Source organism: Dermacentor variabilis, chromosome 6 (genome assembly GCF_050947875.1).
Source record: "Dermacentor variabilis isolate Ectoservices chromosome 6, ASM5094787v1, whole genome shotgun sequence".
Taxonomy (NCBI): Eukaryota; Metazoa; Arthropoda; class Arachnida; order Ixodida; family Ixodidae; genus Dermacentor; species Dermacentor variabilis.
This window is the reverse complement of record NC_134573.1, coordinates 140334610-140354478: the sequence shown is the minus strand read 5'-3', so window position 1 is coordinate 140354478 and position 19869 is coordinate 140334610. Positions and strand designations below refer to the sequence as shown.

General features: G+C 48.1%; 2 protein-coding genes across 3 annotated transcripts in view; one reads left to right on the top strand and one right to left on the bottom strand.

The window, feature by feature from the left end:
* The window catches only part of LOC142585330 (uncharacterized), a 59446-nt gene extending 44213 nt beyond the window's left edge, over nucleotides 1-15233 (bottom strand). Inside the window, exon 1 of the mRNA XM_075696018.1 lies at nucleotides 14993-15233. Coding sequence (XP_075552133.1) covers nucleotides 14993-15043 — 51 coding nt within the window. The 5' untranslated portion in view covers nucleotides 15044-15233. The remainder of the gene's footprint in view (nucleotides 1-14992) is intronic.
* Nucleotides 3280-11521, top strand: LOC142585328 (neprilysin-11-like). Of its 2 annotated transcripts, XM_075696015.1 has the most exons (3): nucleotides 3280-3404; nucleotides 6184-6896; nucleotides 10028-11521. In XM_075696015.1, exons 1-3 carry the CDS (start codon nucleotides 3381-3383, stop codon nucleotides 11454-11456), a joined length of 2166 nt encoding a protein of 721 aa, XP_075552130.1. In that variant the 5' UTR covers nucleotides 3280-3380; the 3' UTR covers nucleotides 11457-11521. The 2 variants fall into 2 exon arrangements, with proteins under 2 accessions (XP_075552130.1, XP_075552129.1); XM_075696014.1 differs by lacking the exon at nucleotides 3280-3404 and having other exon boundaries at nucleotides 5888-6896.
* Nucleotides 15234-19869: the final 4636 nt, after the last annotated feature.

Sequence of the window (19869 nt, the reverse complement as noted above, 5' to 3'; positions counted from 1 at the left end):
AAATTTATCCCGCAGCGGTCCACTACGGCAAATTTTATAATACCCACGTTGTTGTAATGATCCTCTAGCATGGCGCGTAATCGTAATGGGGGCCAATAGTGCATGCCTTGATGATTGTAATGATGATGAACCTGAAACATTGCGCGTGGTCACACTGTGGGTCGGGATAACAACCGAATGCGTCTGTGGTTTAATCGCACTATTTGCGGTGTATGAGAGGTGATCCAAAGGAACGAGCGCACGTTACCGAAAGGCCTCCGGAGAGGTTGCTCAAGTGCTCGCTCAGAACATCCACATTCCAAAATCCATCCCACGATAAAGCGATTTTGCCTGCGCTGCCCGGATTGTTGGCCAAATGTCAGAAGTACGCATTTTCTACATCCTGTAAGCTCATCATAATTTGTTTCAACAAACTGAAACTAGAGAAGGAAGAGGAGTAAATTTTAATGAAGGGAAAGGAGAAGATACCGGCCTGGAGAGCGTGTGTCTGGCCTGCTACTCCTCACTAGGGCATGTGGAAATGGAACAGACAGAGCAAGGTAGTTGGCAGGTGATTCTTAAATGGAACAATGAACTACTACATGTGTGCGCGCTTTAGACACAATATCTTGTCCACTCAAAACGCTGCCGCGCAAACACATTTCGCACTGTCTTCATATCTCACAGGTCCTAAAGACGACCCGTCTAAGCCAGTCTCACATAGAAAGTTCAAGAGTAATTTTATGGTGCGTTGGGCATGGTAAACTCGTCTCCACGCACCTGAAATCTCTTCTTTCGAGAAGGGGCGGGATTACAAGCTGTCAACACTAGAGAAGTTTCATTCGCTCGGCCGCATATTGAGGGCACACGCAAAGTATGTGAGCTATTGTCTCGGGACTGTGACAGACGCTGCAGTCAGAGTCCCGTCCTCGTCCAATCTTGTGACTGTATCGGTGAGTGTACGCCACATCGAACCGCAATCGATGAGTGTTTCCTGGCCTCTCCTCAATTGAAGTAGAAGCTGGAATCGCAAACCAGCGCCAAGTCTATGGAGGCGGACTCCGGGGTTGTCCCATTGTAGCGACATATAGGTTTTGATGGAGTTAAGGAGCAAGCCCTTGATGTCATACAGGAACATCTTCACGTCACTGCGTGCCTTTCCTGGCTCCGCGACAGCCTGTTCATTTCCAGTTATTCCACACTGGCTAGGAATCCACTGCAGTACGATTGAGCACCCGGATTGAGACGCTTCAGCAAGCAGAGCCATGATGTCAAACCAGAGGACTACATGCGGTTCCGGGAGTCATACAACTGCTTGTGAGTTGCAGCGCTGGTTTTGAGTCAAATAACACTGTCCATTTCTCGATGCTTTGTTGCAATATGCAGCAGAATACTTCTCGTATGCCTGTCAACGCAGCTGCTGTTGGCGATGCTCTGTGTCCTATCTTGAACCGTTGCGTTATCCCCAGTCCAGGTATCGTGTAAACTGCGTGTTACAGTGTTACAGAACCATCTACAAAAACGTGTTCGGTATATCCGTAAGTGTAAGCAATGCAGAATGCCGCGAAATACTTGAGCCCAGCAAGCGGCATTTTCGACTTCTTCCTTATTCCGTTGATTGAGAGTCTCACCTGCGGCTTAATTTGCCGTCGTCCAGAGTGGAACTTCCGCTATGTCATGCGGTGCGAAGTCCGACTGCAGTATATCTTGTTGCGACAACACGGCTTCTGAGTAGGTGGCGTTAGGACGTATGCTTGTGACGTTAGTCAGTGGGTGATTCATGTGCCTAGAAGTAGCCTTAGATGCACTCGCAGTGGCTCATGTCGCAGAAAAACTCGATCTGGGCACGAGTGTGCCCCAAGTAGAAGCACATTATGGTAGTCCTATGCAAATTCTTAGTGCGCGAGTCTCAGCACTTTCAAGTGTGCGTAATTCAGATGTACTAATGCGAGAAAGTACAGGCTCACTGTAGCAGAGGTATCCAACAAAAATTGCCTATAATAGTAGAGCTGCAGAAGAGATGATTTGAATGACCCCCACTATTTTCGAGACATGTGTCGAAAGACTTGAGCAAAGAGGTCTAGCTTTTTTCTTAATGCAGAGATGTGCTTCGTCAAGGTAAGTCACGGTCGATGGTGACTCTGAGAAACTTGTAGTGGATTACCGAAGCTATAATTTTCCCATCAGTCATAACGGGGTAGCCGGCCATTGAATTCCGTGTAAGTTCCACGGCTACACTCTTGGTCCGTGAGAGCTGTAGTCCACGACTGTTTAGGTATGTCGACGTTATTGACACCGCACGCTGTACCTTCGTTTGTAGTTGCAAGCGCGTTAAGCTCGTGGTCCCTGTGCAGATGTCATCTGCGCACACAGAGACCGAGACTGTGCCTTCGTGTTCTTTGACCAATCCAACGAGAAAAACATCAAATAAATTTGGGCTCAGTACATCTCCTTGAGGCACCCCACGATAGAAGGGATGATTCCTTGCATCACTATCTATAGTTGTCATGAATATCGTTCTCTCTCGAAGATAGCTAGCTAGCTGTTGACAGATGCAGACGGCCACCAATGAAATATTCTTGAAGGGCAATTAAAATTGCGTAATGTAGAACATTGTTAGAATAACCCTTGATATCAAGCAAGACAGCAGCCTTCAATCGACGACGAAGTTTTTGGTGTTCAACAGTTGTTACTAGGTCAATAACGCCATTGATTGACGAGCTACCATTTCGGAAATCTGCAAATGGAACAAGGTTATCATCATTCAGGACCGGCTGTGGCAACCGGAACATAAGCGACGCCGAATTTATCTGATAAGCGAATCAAACTTATAAGCAGTAATTTTCTTTTTTCTCGTGATAAATGATCGACATAATATTAATAGCATCTCTTTTTAGAAAAAACCCAAAAATTCATATTAAGAGTTCGGGCAATTAAGCTCCATGCCTTGCTATGGTTATTCATTGATGGATGTATGTGATTATTATCATCTCTATTTACAAAGCTCCGCTTTGTCTCTTCTCCCTACTACCTCCCGATTCCTGGCCTATCTCCCATAGTTGGTTGGGTCATATAGCCTGGAGCCAACCAACAAACCAAACTACCAACCAGAGAGCTGACTGCCACTCAACTTATGCAACATCTCATTTCGTGTTTTTTTTTATTTTGCGTTTCTCGTTTTCAAATAAGAATTTACTTTAGCTACCTCATGCTGCCCGATTCGTGGCCTATCCCCCCTAGTGGGTGCGAGCCATGACAGAAGTTCATCATCATAATATGACTAGCTGGCAGCGACTCTGGGCCGTCTGTGAATCCTGGAAAATGTGGAACAGCCTGCTACTGTCCCGCTGACGGCATAGCATTGCTTGTACGTCAGAACTCATTCCGACGCATTCTCCAAGATGACGTCAGCTACGCCCTCCACGGTAAGTGTCTTTCTTGGGCACCGATCTTGGCAATGCATAAAGGCATACCAAAGAGCAAGGTTACACCAGTTTCATATGCCTTGGTACCTTTTGTGACAACCATATGAAGTCAACAGACGAAGAGGTCAAGGTAAGAAGAGGTTAAAGTGTTTTTTATACATGTGAGGGTTATGAACGCGAGTCAAGTTCGCGGTAAGTTCTATATCCTTAAAAGTCACTTAAGAAAAACACTATATCAGTTTACCCTGACGTGTCCTTTAAGATTAAATTATGTGGTTTTACGTGCTGATTATGAGGCACGCCGTAGTAGGGGATTCGGGAAATTTGGACCACCTGGAATTCTTTAACGTGCACCTAAATCTAAGTACACGGGTTTTTTCACATTTCGCCCCCATCGAAATGCGGCCGCCGTGGCCGGGATTCGATCCCGCGACCTCGTGCTTAGCAGCCTGACACCATAGCCGCTAAGCAACCACGGCAGGTATCGTGTCCTTTCAAAACGCTGTTTCCGCTGATTTCGCAGTAAGATGTTCACTACTGTAGTAGATGACAGAGAATTCAATACCAGGTCCACCCACAGAAACGCCGTGCACCTAGCCCTTAACCTCTGAACAAGATCCAAGCCATGCAAAGCCATGCAGCTAGAATTCGCTCACGGCTTAACGATTTTGCTCTGCTAATGTAATAGCTAGGCTACTTGGAAAACAGAGGCTCCTTGTTTCACGCTAGAATAATACACCTTTGGCTGAGCAATAATATTCGCATATTTCCATAAAATTTGCCAATACGTTCAGGTTTCATCTTAAAAAATAGTGACGCAAAGGACAGAACTGTACTAAATGAAAAAACGGCTGTTTTAAACACGCGAAACCTCTTGACGACAGGAAAATAAGCGAAGCTAATTGTCTGGCGCATTTATGCAAATCTTCTGAGGTGGACAGCGTACATATTACCTTTTATTTTTAGGTTGTCACCGACTATAGAACAGAAGATGACGACCAATCTTCCACAGTTTGAATATATAGCCATGACCTCTGCGCCGGTGCATTAGTCTGACGTCATGGGTTTCGAACCATATTGTGCTGTCTTTGCCGTTGTCGCGCCCTGGTAAAAGTTACCGAAACTTTCTCTAAGTTCAGTCTCTGGCTCCTTTAAAATGCAATGTGGTTCATGTTTATTGACACTATTCACTAGGGCAGACCAGAGGCCGTCAAAGTCCAAGACATCGTGGCGACCCGGTGCAGGAACTTCAACGTGGCTGCTCTGGCCAGCCGTCTTTAGCTTTGGCGTTTTGTTTAATGGCTTATCCGGTCTACTCTGGCGGAAAGGTGGCGTTTTTAAAAAACGAATAGCCTTCTTTGACTCTTTCACCCGGTTTCATGGTCGGACATTCTCCGTTAAGTAAATCAGAGCTGGCATAGCGTACAGATGGCGTCGCCACCAATCTGTCTTTGCCACGTCCTTCTCTAGTTTACCAAGCCTTCCCGCCTATTCGTCAGGACCGACCTTCACAATTGCAAATTGAACGTTCTTAACCTACCGAACCAGCTTACCTTAATATCTATCGAAATTTCGAGTCCCTTTCGAGAGCAGTTTCTAAACAACACATGTTTGCATGCTGCGCTTTCAGCCGGATTCGTATGTCTGTGTTGCGGCGGGCAACCCAATGCTAGTGAGGCGAGGGTCAAGACTTTCGCAGGGTGTTAGATGCGGACGTTTTCTAAAAGCGTCGGTCAAGTTCTCCGAGTGCAACCGTTCGTCGACGTTTTCCAATTGTGGTGCGCAGGTGCGCGTGTGGACCGTGTTCCCATGCAGACCCGCCAAACAGGCTGGTTAGCCTGCCATCATGTGTCGCACTGGGAGCTTTTGTCATGTCGACGATATTGAATCGTACAACCAACTTTCCCCTAACATGCGAAAATTTACATTTGATAGTTTTGTTAAGGCAATCACTGATTGATGCCCGTAATTCCTAAAACCATGCATTATTCACTATGTTTATATACATATATGTATGTATCGACATCATTTTTTTTCATAACATACTTCTTATACTAGTGCTTTGCTTTGTACCTTTGATTTGTGTACCCCCTTTTGCTGTGTGCGTGGCACCTTTGGTATTGTACCCCACTCCTGCTATAACCCTCTTAGGGTTGCAGTATTTATAAATAAAATAAAATAAATAAATTTCTACTACATTAATCAAACGCCATTATCGGCGTGGGCAGAATAGAAGTGCGCAAAGGAGGTGAGGGGTTCGAGGCAGGTAAGCTAAGCCCACTACCCCCCCCCCTCTAGCTTTCCTGGGGGATGGAGAGGGGGGCGCAAATCACATCCATATTTCCATGTCCACGTACTAGGTGATAATCAAAGCAAACAAAGCAAAGCGTCAATCAAAGCAAACATGCACAGAAAACTTCACTTTCATCGATTCCGACAGTACGTGGGATCCGCAAATAATTGTTTCGTTGCGTCTGCGTTTTCAGTCTCGAACCCTTGTTTATCTGCCTGCTGTATAACGTATAGTTATCATCATTAGCGCTTGCATATATGACGTCAGCGAGCGCATTTAATTTAGCGCGCTTCAACAAAACTTGGTTCTTGCCACTACTCTCGAAGCTCGTCCGATGCCTGCGCTTGTGCGATGTTGTTCGCCGCTACGGTACTGCAGCGTGCTTTTTTTTTTTCTTTTTTTGTCTCGGGCTTACGCGTTCGGCCACTTCGTCCAGTGTCCTCAGTTACCTGGACGCAATTTTGCCCTTCGTACACATGCCCGCAGCAACGCCGGCAGGAAGTGAACGTCGTCAACTACAGCTCCAGCGCGAGGGACGCCAAGGAGTGGCGAAGGCTGGCGGTCCTCACCTCCCTCGCCATCGTCGTCGTGGCTGCCTTCACCCTGATTGCCTACGCCCTGCCCGCGCCCAGACTCGTGCGCCTTGTCACGAGGTGGTGCGACACGGACGACTGCCGTCACCACGCGGCGCTGCTGACGGGCGGCCTGAACCGTAGCATCGACCCGTGCCACGACTTCGAGGCGTACGCGTGCTCCGCGTGGACGCCGGACGCCCGGTTTCCCCTCCTGTCCAACGCACTCGACGACGTCGCCATAGCCTGGCTGACCGGACTCGAGGAGCTGCTCGACAGAGGCGCGAAGGAAATACCGGCGGCGAGGAAGCCTCGTGCTCTGTTCGCAGCGTGCGTCGCCTCGGCCGCCGGTCAAGCGAGTGCGGAAGACAGGCAGCGGTTCCGGAAGTTTCTCCAGGAACTGAGGCTGTCCTGGCCGGAGGCGTCGGCGAGCAACGTGACGGCGCGCAGCGTTTTGGTCGACCTCTCGCTGCACTGGGACGTGTCCCTATGGTTCCACATTCGGGTAACGCGGCACCCGTTCGCCACCGGCGCTCGCCGAATCGTGTTCCTGCCCGGCAGGAAGAGCGACGTGCGCCTGTTCGTCGGCAACCACGCGCGCGTTATGGCGACCGACAGTTACGAAAGGTGAGTACGCTTCGTCGAGTACAGAGGTATAACGCGCAGAGTGGGAATTTGGTGGCAGTGCGTCAGGAGCTAGGTTCGGTCACGTGACTCTCACGTGACCACTCGCAGAAGCGCTGCGACGTCACGTGACGAACGGTCATTAGGTGAGCGCGGCGCAAGGTCGTGGGTTCGACTCCCAACGAACGTCGTAGGTTCGAGTACCTCAACTCTAGCTTAACTGTGCCTGAACTAGGCCTTAACACCAAGAGTCGTGGGTTCGAGTGCCTTGCTTAACACTATCTTAATTAACTGTACCTCAGTTAGCTTTGCCTTGGTTAACATCAAAGTTCGTGGGTTAGACTCACATCACGGGTCGAGTGTACGAGTGCCTTAACTCATTGACACCAAAAGTCTTGGGTTCGATTTCCACCAGAGGTCTTGGGTTCGAGTACGTTAATTAACTATGCCATAATTAACCGTGCGTTAATTAATTCGGTTTAATAACACCAAAGAAGGTCAGTTCAAGTACTTCAATTAACTATATCTTAACTGTGCCACTGGCCGTGGTTGTTTAGTGGCTATGATGTTGGGCTGTTAAGCACGAGGTCGCCGGAACAAACTGCGGCCATGACGGCCGCATTTCGATGGGGTCGAAATACGAAAACACGTACCCGTGTACTTAGATTTAGGTGCACCCTAAAGAACCGCAGGTGGTCCAAATTATTCCGGAGCCCGCCATTACGGCGCGCCTCACAATTGGGTCGTGGTTTTGGCACGTAAAATTTAAAATACAATTTTTAACTGTGCCTTTTGGTATAACACCAAAGGTCGTGGGGTCGGCCTTCACCAAATCTCGAGGGTTCCTTGACTTTTTGGTACGACAACGCCAGATTTTCCGCCTTGTGAGCCATATAACGCTTTTCCATTAATAACAGAAAAACGCATATATCGAGATAATGAGAGATTGCACAGAATATGCCCCAAAACAATATTTCCTCTAATGATGTATTACTAAAGGGCTATGGACAAACTGAGCTTGAAGTTTGCGTATAAGTTCGCGCGCTAGCAGCCTTGCTCTTGACGTCATACAGATTTGGGCAGGCTTTGCTCGAAACAAATTAGGGATGACATTGCACCAAAGCAACAAAATACACCACGTAGCAAAATTTTATAAATATTTCTGGTGCAAAAGAGGCTGAAACATGAGAAAATACTTCGTGACCCGCTCAGGCACTGGTTACTGCGCGCGAAGTCCAAAAGGTGAAAGTGTGTCTCGTTGTCTACTCTAATAACCATTACTTTAATGCGATAGCATTCGTAGGGTATGTCACACATATTTCGGGGCCGTTTTACAGCCTACACGGGCCATTGGCGGGTAGTCCACGGTCGAATGGTTAGCGCATCGGACTGCTGTGCTGAGGGAACAATGTTCGAAAACAACCATTGGACTAACTTGGCTCGCTTAAAGGGACCCTAAAGAGAAAAATGATTTATTCTGCATCGGTAAATTACCTCTCTGGCCCACCAAAAACACCACTCTTACTATGATAAGACGCTTGGTAAACCAGGAAAAGCGCAAGAACGAAAGGCAGGTGGCGACGCCTCCTTGAAGTTCCCGCACCTGGTCGCTGTGACGTCATGGATTCTGATGGCATCTTCCGGGGCCTACTTAATTACATAGCGGTACTGATGGACTACAGTGTTCTGAAGGTACCAAATATTAAGCGTGGCCGGTTTCGGGAACCCTTATATAGCCAACGCGGCCCAAATTCGAAAACATACTTTGGAATCCCTGACGTCACACTCACGTACCGGCGTCGGGGTTCCGGCGCGAAATTCAAATACTGGTACTTCGACCTTCATTTTCTCATCTAATAACCAAACTACTATTTTGAAATGACTGCCTGCTGTGTTCTCAGACAATGCTTTATTGGTCTACACTGATTTGTTGTTTCGCTTTAGTGTCCCTTTAAGTAAGTATGTATAGTATGTGGAAATGTGCATGTATATGCAGTTCTTCAACGAACCTCTTTCACACCAACAGGTGTCACTGGTGTCACTGTGTCAACAGGTGTCACTGTATAGATGCGGGACTGGCTAGGTACCGCTGACCAATATGAAACTCTGGACGCCGACATGGAGCACTTGTTATATGCCACACTGTCTGTGCTGGTGTTCGGCGAACCTTTTCTTTTTTTAATGTCAACTTGGTTCACTAGATGTGTCAGCAGGTGTCTGACGGCTATTCAATGAATGTCATTAACGCAAATAGGGTAAAAGTATGTGCCGCTGGGAATATTGTGCCGCTCTACAACAACGAAAAAGATCCCTTAAGGTTATCCGATATTGAGCGGAATCGAGCCCACGTCACACAAGGGTTCCTCTTCGACTGCAACCAGATGCTTTAGAAGGCTGTGCCACAAATGGACTGGGTCTATGTCCCGCTTTTTAAACGAACGTGTTTTGTGCAAACGCTTTAGCGAGATGCGCCACGCAAGCGCCATGTGACGAGCTTCGATTCACCTGTTGTTAACTTGGCTCGCCAACTATAAGGGGCACCGACGCGCCACGCATCGCGTCTCGGAGGCCACGCGCGGACTTCTCGGCGGTGCCACTAGATGGCGCAGCGAGTACAGAAATAATAGAGTTACTGTATGTATATTCTGTAAAAGATCTGGCAGCATATACAGTAACTCTTAAGAAATAAGCGCGGAGAAGAATCCCGGTTACTGCATGACGCGTTTCTATAAGGGTTTACACGCACCGCCGCGTCATGCATTTTGGAGGTCGCTTACACAGGCTTCACGGCGGCAGCGCTGGATGGCGCAGAGTGTTCTCAGGGAAACGCGAAAGAAGGGTCCCGCTGCGGTACACGCCTCGTACATAACTCGTTTTGACGGCGGCCATATCTGCTGTGTCGCTATATTGATTCAATGCTAAACTCATTACCGCCGACAATCATCGATGGATTCTGCCAATTATTTTTCTTCGGAGTTAAATTGTTATGCACTCACTTGCATTTGTTCGGTGCAGCAAAAAAAAATGACGAAGTCCGTTAAATCTGTCTTGCTCACTCATTACGTTGAAGTAAACTTACTTAATTGACATTGTGCAGTTTAACGTAACCCTACAGATGCATGGCGTGTGCTCAGGTACTGGAAAATGGTCTACACGTTTCTGACGGGCCACCAGCCGGGACCCGACATCGACGGGGCCATACAGAGAAGCGCCCACGTTCAGGGACACGCTGTAGCCGTTCTCTACGAGATTGCAACGTTCCGGTCGCACTCCCCTACATCTCTGTTACGCCTTTCGGACAAGCTGGCAAAGCTCGAGTTCGGCCCCTGGCTAGCAGCGCTAAGCGAGCACCTGCGGCCGTACGCGCCGCTGACGCCCAACGACGACGTTCTCGTCACGGACGCCCAGCTGCGCGCGGTCGCCGACTTCCTCGACTCCACGGGCAACGCGGACGCCCTGTCGCACATCTCCTGGCATTTCGCGCAGACCTACTACGCGCTCCTGTTCGACAGGACGCTCCTATCGGACGACGTCGCAGCTGCGGGTGAGGCGCACGCGGACGCGTCGTCCCGCCTGGAGACGCTGTGCGCCATGGAGGTCGACGCCGTCTACAGCCACCTGGTGGCCGCGCTCTACGTTCGGATCCGGCTTTCCTCTAGCGCGCGCGCCCACTTCGTCCTTCGCACGGTGACGCGGAAGGCCGCCGCTCTCGCGAGCGAGACGTCCTGGTTGGACCCGGACGCGACACAGTTCCTAGCGCTCAAGCTGGAGTCGGCGTCGGTGCGTCTCTGGCCCCCGGCACTAGCGGCGGGGACGACGGGCGACTCCTTCGACGAGGCCGGCGCGTTCGAAAAGCTTTACGCGTCCTGCCCGGAGAGTGAGGCGAGCGCCGTTAGCTTCTGGATCAGAGCTCGCTACTGCCTGCGCGAGCGACTGATGGCGGTGGGTCGACGCCGGTACGACGCGGAGGCGCTGCTACCGAACTTGACGCCCCGCCTCACCGACTACACGTCGCAGCTTAACGTCGTCGACGTCGCCATCGCGGCGCTGGCGGCTCCTCTCTACTACAGCCGAGGGACTCTGGGCATGCTATACGGCGGCCTCGGCTTTCTGTACTCGCTCGCGCTGATGAATGCGCTGGACGAGGCCTACCAGTACGTGCACCCCAACGGAAGCGTGAGCGAATCGGGCTCGTGGATTTCTCGGAACGCCACGGAGGCGCTCGAGCTGAAGCAGCAGTGTGAGGAGAGCCCGGGTCACGCGACGAAGTGGGTCCGAGGCACTGACATTGCGGCCCTAGAGGTCGCGCACGCGGTCTTCCTCGAGCAGTTGCTGAAGAGCTACCAGTCGAACTTGACTGCTGAGCTGGACGACGAGAAAGTCTTCTTCATGACTCTTTGCCGCACGACCTGCTCCAAGAGAGGCGACAAGGCGACATCATGGCCCATGGTCAACTGTAACGAACTCGTGGCCAACTTTCAAGAATTCTCGGACGTGTTTAATTGCCGCAAGCCTTCGCCAATGATAGCGGAAAACAAGTGCAGGTTCTTTGGATCGGCGTAGTGGAAGCTTTTTTAATTTTTCTCTCCGTAAATATATGTGTCAGTACAATGCTGATTTTTACCTTATGTTACTTGCCACTGTTATAGTTGCTTATACATGTTCCGTCAAGAACTGTATTCAGCGCTGTACAAGGTTAAGGAAGGCACACTATTGCACTGTGACCCCAATGACTGAATGAAGAATGCTTCCGATAACTCTCGGGCGGTGGTGTCATGGCTTATTTTCAAAATTGTGGTATCACGAAACATGGGTTTGCACTTGCATATTTTACAATGCTGAGCCAAATGGGAACCTGTGCCTGTTGGTATGGGTCGCTCATGTCATGGTATGGCGCTCGATAACACAGTGGCCTGACTGCCCTACATACACTTTGCCATACATACACGTACTACACCCTGCATACACTTTGCCGCCCGAGAGTTATCGGAAGCATTCTTCATTCAGTCATTGGGGTGACAGTGCATTAGTGTGCCTTCCTTAACCTTGTACAGCGCTGAATGTTTTTTTTTTTTATATTCTGTCGCATGATTGCGCTCTAATTGTGATCGGATGTTTGGTGGCTCCATCACATGGTGCTCATTGCGCATGTTCCTCTAGTTTCAGCTGTCTATAAAGGAGTGACGCAACAAAATGATGTCAGTTGAGAGTAGCGCCTTGTCCTGGGGGGGGGGGGGGGGGGTGCGCGTCTTTCTTGTGTCTGTTGTTTTGCGCTAAACAAAGTATTCATGGATTCGCACCAACTAGCCCGCTTACACATTGTGCTGTGTATTCAAGCAAAGCACATTATTTCTAGTGGCAACCCTGTGCTTCCTGTTTTTGATGTCCCCATGGGAGCAGAAATGCTGGCGTTGACATTTTGTGAAACTGCCTTTGAAACAGTCTGCAGGACACTTATTGTTACGAGCAACTTCTTTCAGCTTGACTGCTGGTACAATTTTTTCTGCGAGAACGTAACTTATATGATATAGCAAAATAAGACTGTCACCTCAATCGCCTGTGGCAGTCGGGCCAGGCAGCATTCATGGGAAAGGAACCGTCATGAGGTGGGCGCGTATGTAGTGGCTATGGGGGGAGCTTTTGGCGGGGAGAGGCGTTCAGTAGCTGCTTGATCGGCGTGGCTTCACATGGTTCACGTGGTGCTCTTTTTCTTCGCGAGAAATGGACACTACCAGCCTGCGTATTTTCACCTCCTACGGATCTCCACATATACACGTAAGTCGCGCGTGTTATTAACGCTATTAGAGCCTATCTTTTGTGGCTTTAATGTGGAAGTAGAGGGCGTAAGGCTTGCGTTTCTTTGTTTCGAGAGCACGCCTGCGCTTTTCGATGTGCTGAAATCGACATGTTAATAGCACGGCCTAAATTCGATGCCTTGTGGTCTTTGTAGCTGCACTAATGCGCAAGAGTTCGCTTAGCGTGTCGTGCAAGCGAATTGAGAGACTGTGGGTGCATACCGATATGCATCGAGCACCGATGTCAGCATGCAGTACCCGTTGTATATACTATATATGCCGTGCGCACGGTGTAGTACGTTGCGGTCGTGGTGACCCACGTAAGAGAATTTGAAGAAAGGCGAATTTCGCCTCGCTGGCCTAAGGTTTCCGCGACGCTTATTTTGAGGCTAAATAACGTGACATTGCGTTTGCATGTGCGATGCCTATTCAGTGTTGGTCAGAGTTATTCAGAGTTAGATATTCAGAGTTATTGAGAGGCCCCAAAGCGTCTGGTCCAATATTCAGCGCCCAAACAATAGTTAAACATGTCCAATTTCTGAAAATTGCATAGAGCGTGTCTGTACTTCAGATACTAGATTGGGACCATAACAGAATCAACCAATTGTGACCTGGGCGCACAGTTCTTGGGTGAATGAACTTATGCAATTCAAGGAAGGACATTTTCAAGTACCCATACAAGACTGTCATTGATTCACATTTTACGTTTGGCACAAGCAATAATCTACTATTACAGCATTTCACAACAAAGTATTCCTATTTCTGTTATGTCTGCATCCAAATTGTTCCATATAGTTTGACAAAACATGAACTGCAGGGATACTTTGTCTACAAAGTGCTCGACTTCTGTGAATTATACAGGGTGTCTTTCCTTATGTCTAACTTTTTTTTTTAATTCCTGTTGCAGATACCAGCATTCCGCTTCTTCATCTGGGTTACATTTAACAGGTGGACATTACTTTCGAAATGAGTAGTAGTGCATAAATTGCTAATTGACAGAATCGTGCCAATTATCTTTTTAACTTTAGTGCACATATGTTGCGATAGTGGAAATGAGTCCGTTATCATGCAGGGCCTATTCAGTCGGAACCAACCAGTTTCAAGATGTACATCGAAGAATACGGCAACAATGTCTTGGTGTCAGCTAGTTTCTTGCTGCACTGCGAATATATGCAATGCTAGAAGGGTGTAATCAGGACACCAACTCATTTTGCTGACACTGACTTCGTATATCTCGAAATTTGTGCTAGCTACAAAACTGGTTCCGATTGAATAGGTCCTGAATGTTGACAGCCTCTAATACCGCCATTATAGCATGTGTCCTAAAGCTATTAATTAAAAATAAAGTTAGCGCGATCTTTTCAATTAAATGCTTCTGCACTTGCCACTTAACCAGTATGTAATGTCCAACACTTAAGGTAACCCTGCTGAAGAAGCGGAGCACGCTGGTATCTACGTCAAAAGGCCTTAGGAAAAATCGACGTAAGAAAAAGCACCTGGTACGTGTGACTCAATAAAGAAGAAAACCTAAAAGTGAATACCTGCAAAGCAACGCTGGCCCGTGTGTCGGCCAAACGTGGTCACGATTATTTAACCGGCGGTCACGAAGCCGGCCTGCACTGTAAAATAATTTACACCCTAAAAGTTGAAAAAGGGTGTAAATGTGTCTATAACTCACACCCTTAGAGTGTCCGTTATATAGATAACACCCTAAGGGTGTGACTTATAGACACATTTACACCCTTTTTCACTTTTTAGGGTGTAAATTATTTTACAGTCTGGTGTAGTCTGCCGACCGCCTGCCGGTGGTCGGTGAACGGGCTGGCCATGTACAAAAACCAAGCGCGGCCCTACTTTTTAACTGGCCATGGGCGTCGGCCCGATCTCCTGCCGAGCTTTTTTGTTTGTTTGTTTTTCTTCTTGGGAGCATATATAGACCGCTTATAACGTAAATCACCGGAGTCGCGAATTTCCGCACTATAAGCGGTATACCGCTATATGAATAAAACAAATATTTCTTTTCAAAGGCTGTGCACGTGCAGAACATGTAGACCAAGCAGCCGAGTGTGTCCCGGATTCGCGAAGCTTAAGAGGCTTAAATCCCGTACGGATGTACCCTCACTTTCGCTGGCGAGGTGCTTCCTCCGCTTTCCGAGTGCCGTAGAGCCACACTGCGAAGCATTTCGTTGCCTCTGCGCCAAACCGCAACTTTGGCCATCGACTGCCGACGAGGCGGCACTCTTTAGGCCTAACAGGCGCGCGCGGCTACTTGTCGGGCAGCACATGCCGTCACGGAAAGCTCACCTTTGATATGTGACCCGCAGACGGAGATACACGGAGATCACACGCGCACATGCCGAACTGACGGCAGCGCGCGTGATGTGGGTTCAATGGAGATCAGCCGATAACTATACCACGAACGCGTATAGCAAAAGCTTGTATGTGCGCGTGTACTGGTATATACAGGAACGGCGAGAGCGTCACCTGGGGACAGCGTTCCGAAGTGGTGAATTTGCGCAATGCAGTTTAAAAGTGGCAGCGTCGCGGAGTCGAGGTGCCTCACGCGTCACATCTGCACTTCGCGACGTCGAGCATCGCGACAAGCGAACGCGAAACGCACTCGCGGCCTCGATCAATTTTTCCAGGTTGCCGAGGCTGTAAAAAAAAAGAAACAAATTGATTTCACCGTCGCGAGTCGTTTTAACAGCCTGCCCAATAATTCAGATATCTTTTGCGACCCCTTCCGCGTCCGAAAGATCAGACGGCGACTCTACTTTTCGCACACGAACTTAAAGGGGCCCGAACCACTTGGCTCGGTGAAATAGCCTTGTCCACCGGTAGCATACGCTGCTGCGAACAGCTCGGCCAAGTTTTGCTGTCGTACGCGTTGCGTGGAGCTCGCAAGCGGAGCGTGAAGTCACCTTTGTCTCAAACGCTATTTTCAACAGAAGGCCCTGGCCTCACTCTCTTCAGGGCGCTTTATTTCGTAATAGAGCGGATTCCCATGCGCGGCTGCTATTGGTAGCTGTGGTCGGCTCCGTAGCGTAGATGCAGCGGCCGCCGTGGGGTGCCGCTAGGAGTCCAATGCACAAGAGAGTTTTAGAATAGCGGCCCAAAGAATTAAATGATGTCAAAGCCACTGTGCTTGCGCGAGGCGCAAGCTGCATTTGAGTTTCGCATCGGGCACACTATTTCGCTGATTTAGCGGGAGCCCCAAAAGCTGCCCCAAAAGTTTTGCATCAACAAACATGGCAGCACCCATCGAAGCGACATCTCTAACCTAGCACGAAACTGGGCCCGATTCGTAGTAACACGTGAAGTTCGTAAGCTAGAAGTGAATGTGGTCATCACTTTCTCTCAACTAACATGTGTAATTAAGATTGATTCATTAGATCCTACTGATTCTGAATTCCATTCTCGAATTCATGGCTCCTAGGCCTAACATGGCTTGACTGGTGAAGGCACGTAAAGTCGGCTACGCAGAACTCAGCGCAACAAATTGCGTGTTGCTAATAGAATAACCTCTAAATTGTAATTGAACGTGAAAATACAAAAGTCAAAATTACTCTTCTTGATATAAAATGGTACATTTCAATATTTCTAATACCTTTTTCTTGATGGCGTAGTGGCAGTGCAAGCATAATACACTGTCTGCAAAGGCAAAGCCCCTATATGAGACTCTTCACTCCTGTGTGCCCCAACGCTAACACCCGCAAAACTCTTTGGGGCTCCTATTCTAAAACTCTCAATTGAATAAGGAACGGCAGCACAGCGGAGGCCGTGTTTGATTGCCAATAACTCCGCTTCTGCTGAATGCACTGAAGTACTCCTTGCGGCAAAGTATTCCTGAAATGGCCTATTTTCACTTCAAATGCCCTTCTCCACTTCGACAAAAAGTGGTTCAGGGCGCCTTTAAAGGGACACTAAAGCGAAAAATGATTTCTTCTGCATCAGTAAATTACCTTTCTACAACACCAAAAACACCACTCTTACAACGATAAGACGTTTGGTAAGCCAGAAAAAGCGCAAGAACGAAATACGGGTGGCGACGCACCTGGTGGCTGTGACGTCATGGATTTTAAGGCATCTTCTAGGGCTTACTATCTATATATAGCGGTATAGATCGACTACATTGTGTTCTAAAGGAACCAAATATTAAACATGGCAAGTTTCGGGAACCTTTACTCAGCCAACGCGGCCGAAATGCGAAAACATACTTTGGAATTCCTGACGTCACGCTGACGTAACGGCGCTGGGGTTTCGGCGCGAAATTCAAATACTGATACTTGGAGCGTCATCTTCTCATCTAATAATCAAACTATTTTTTTAAATGACTGCCTGCAGGGTTCTGAAACAATGCTTCTTTAGTCTAAACTGATTTATTGCTTCGCTTTAGCGCCCCTTTAAGAGCCAAAGAGCGACAATGCACGCGCGTTTGATGCAGACTGCCTGCCGCTGACAAGCGACCGGAGCAAAAAGCCAGCTGAGCCAGTACGCTGCCGCCACGGTTTTTAACATGATAGCATTGTGTCTTAGAAAATCCGGTGTCAACATCCGGCACCAACCAACCTGGGAGCGAAAATCGCCGTAGATATTTAGGTACATGTATATGCCACGCCTTGCTATATTACACGTGGTATATGCGGGTTATATTGCCACACAACGCTATCGCTAAAGTTGCTCATGCCTTGTCTTACATTCTTGACAAAGTTATTCCTCGGAATATTGAGAATGACGGCCCACGAACAAATATCACGAAACAAAACTCCGACAGCGCATGCCTTTTATGTCAAATCTTCTGAGGCTGAAATAATAAAAGTGCCAAATGATAACAGAAACCTGAAAATGAGGTAAATATTTTGGCACAGCAGCTCACTACCTCCAGGATCGGCCCAAGCAAGAGGCCGCGTTTCTACCAGAAAGCTCGCCTTCGTGCATAGCGTTTGCCGACGGTGTTTCTAGGTAAACATGGTTACATAAGCTGTAGCTGCCGGGAAGTGTGAGAAGCAGTCAGGGATCTCTGAATGATATCGCATTCCACTCTTAAAGGTGGAGCTTAAGCGTCCTCCAAATTTTATTTTTCCTCCGTTCCTTGTTTGCTTGCTCACTCCCCGCCTCCTCCTTTTTTGCACTGCCCTCGTCGTTCGCCCATCGGCCAGCGCACCTCGGTGAGAATTGCACTGGCTGCCCGACTTGTCTGTGGGATTTTCCGGCAACCGCATTATAGCCGATATTTCATCTCGCGTGGTTGCACTATAAGCAGTATGCGCATGCATTGAGCTCTATGGAAAGATAAATGGCAGTCTGAAGAGATCGCATTATATTCAGTCCTTCACTATAAGCAGTTACGTTATAAGTGGTCTAAGTGTAACTATTAATTGGAAAGTGTAACACATTTAAACCTATTTAACCTCGAACTAGTGGAGTAACACGTTTCTGTGGCCAGGGGTCATATAGCATTGTTTTTTTTTTTCGCTTCAGACCGAGACATCAGTAGTTGCATACTGACAATGGTGTGCAAATATATTTCGTGATTTAAAGGGCCCCTGAAACGGTTCGGACAAATTTTGTAGGCACATAGGGTAAAGCTAAAGTTAATCATTCGCACCACAATTTGTGCGAAGTGTCTCATATTAAGAGAGCTACGAACGATTACAAGTTACCCTCCTCTATAGTCGTGCATTTTCTCAACTTGTTCACCGAGTGATCGGGGTTAAGCTCCGCCTTCACTGGCTCTGCGTCATGATGGCACATCGTGTCGTCGACTTCCGGTTCTCTAGGAGCTAGGGCGCGAAGCCTCTCCAAACTCTCCGCCAGCTGCTTGGCAGTCGACCCCAAGCGAGAGCTATCGAAGCAGCATGCGTTGCGAGCATTCTGTCGCAGCACCGAACGTGTCTGGTATTCCAGTAACTACAGGTGAGCTGGGCGTTTCGGCGGATGGCTGGAGGCATAAAATCAAGCGGATGAAGGAACTTTAGCGTAGACGTACGTTAGCGGCCTGATCGCTATGCACGGTCCAGCCACCTGGTGGCGCAGAGCTTAACCAGCCAAACAAAGCGCTAATATTGCTCTAATCAAGTGTAAAACATTTTAATCATTTACAAAAACGTGTTAATCATTACACTCCTGCAAAAAATTTACCCCAGCAGCAAAGAAGGATACAATTTGTTACTGCTACTGTGTGTGGTTAAGCTTTGTTCCACCAGGTGGCTGCACCATGCAGACCATTTATATTTGCGCTTCCGCTCATCCCGTGAAACGGCACGGTCAAACGGCCAGGCCCTGTCCCCTTACGTTTGCGTTTATCCGAATACTGGACTCGCGAAAAGCTACTGCGGTAGTAATCCTCCGGTGTAAAGTGACAGCCACAAACACGCAAATCCTGGCGTCGATTGGATAGTGGCAGTCCGGTGCGCTGCAGGCAGTCCGCTCGTCTGCTGCCTTGCAGAGAGACGCAATGTCGCAACTTGACATATTGCCAGTCGCTACATTTGCAGCCCACAACGCAACAAAATCGAATCATGGTGCTCGCAAAAAGACTGAGTCCGACTCTGATCGCGGATCTCTCATCAAAATGGAGCACATTGTAACACAGGCAGACAAATGTTTGCTGTGTGCCAGAAGTGCTTAAGCTTGGTGAGAAATTGCTCTTGTGCATTCTCTTTCTGTTACTTTCTTTTTATAGAAACAAATTAACTAACATTCCAACTATTACGAACAACATTTGTTCACCATAAAGTTGGAAAAATTATTCATGACACACCCTGGACAGCCAATCGGATAGTTCGCCCTACTAACGTCATTGGGGACAATGACATCAAATGGGTATGGGCAGCTTAAAATTCAGCCAGGCGACGTGCTGCGATCGGCAGCGATGTACATTTTTGAAACCTTATAATAAATTACACGCTTTATGCAGAACACTTAAATGTGTCAATTAATGATCAGAAGGACCTAGTCTAACGACTTGGTACATTTGTACAAAATCGTCAAAATCGTTTCAGGGTCCCTTTAAAGCAACCTTACCTTCAGAAGTTGTAGTTGTAATAAATGAAGTAGCAATTCCTAGAAAGTGTTGAAGGTCAGAAATGAAATAACTGTTAAATGGACAAAATGAGACTTCTACGACGGTGCTAGCACATACTTGCACAGCTTTCGCAGTTTTGCCTACAAAGTACAAA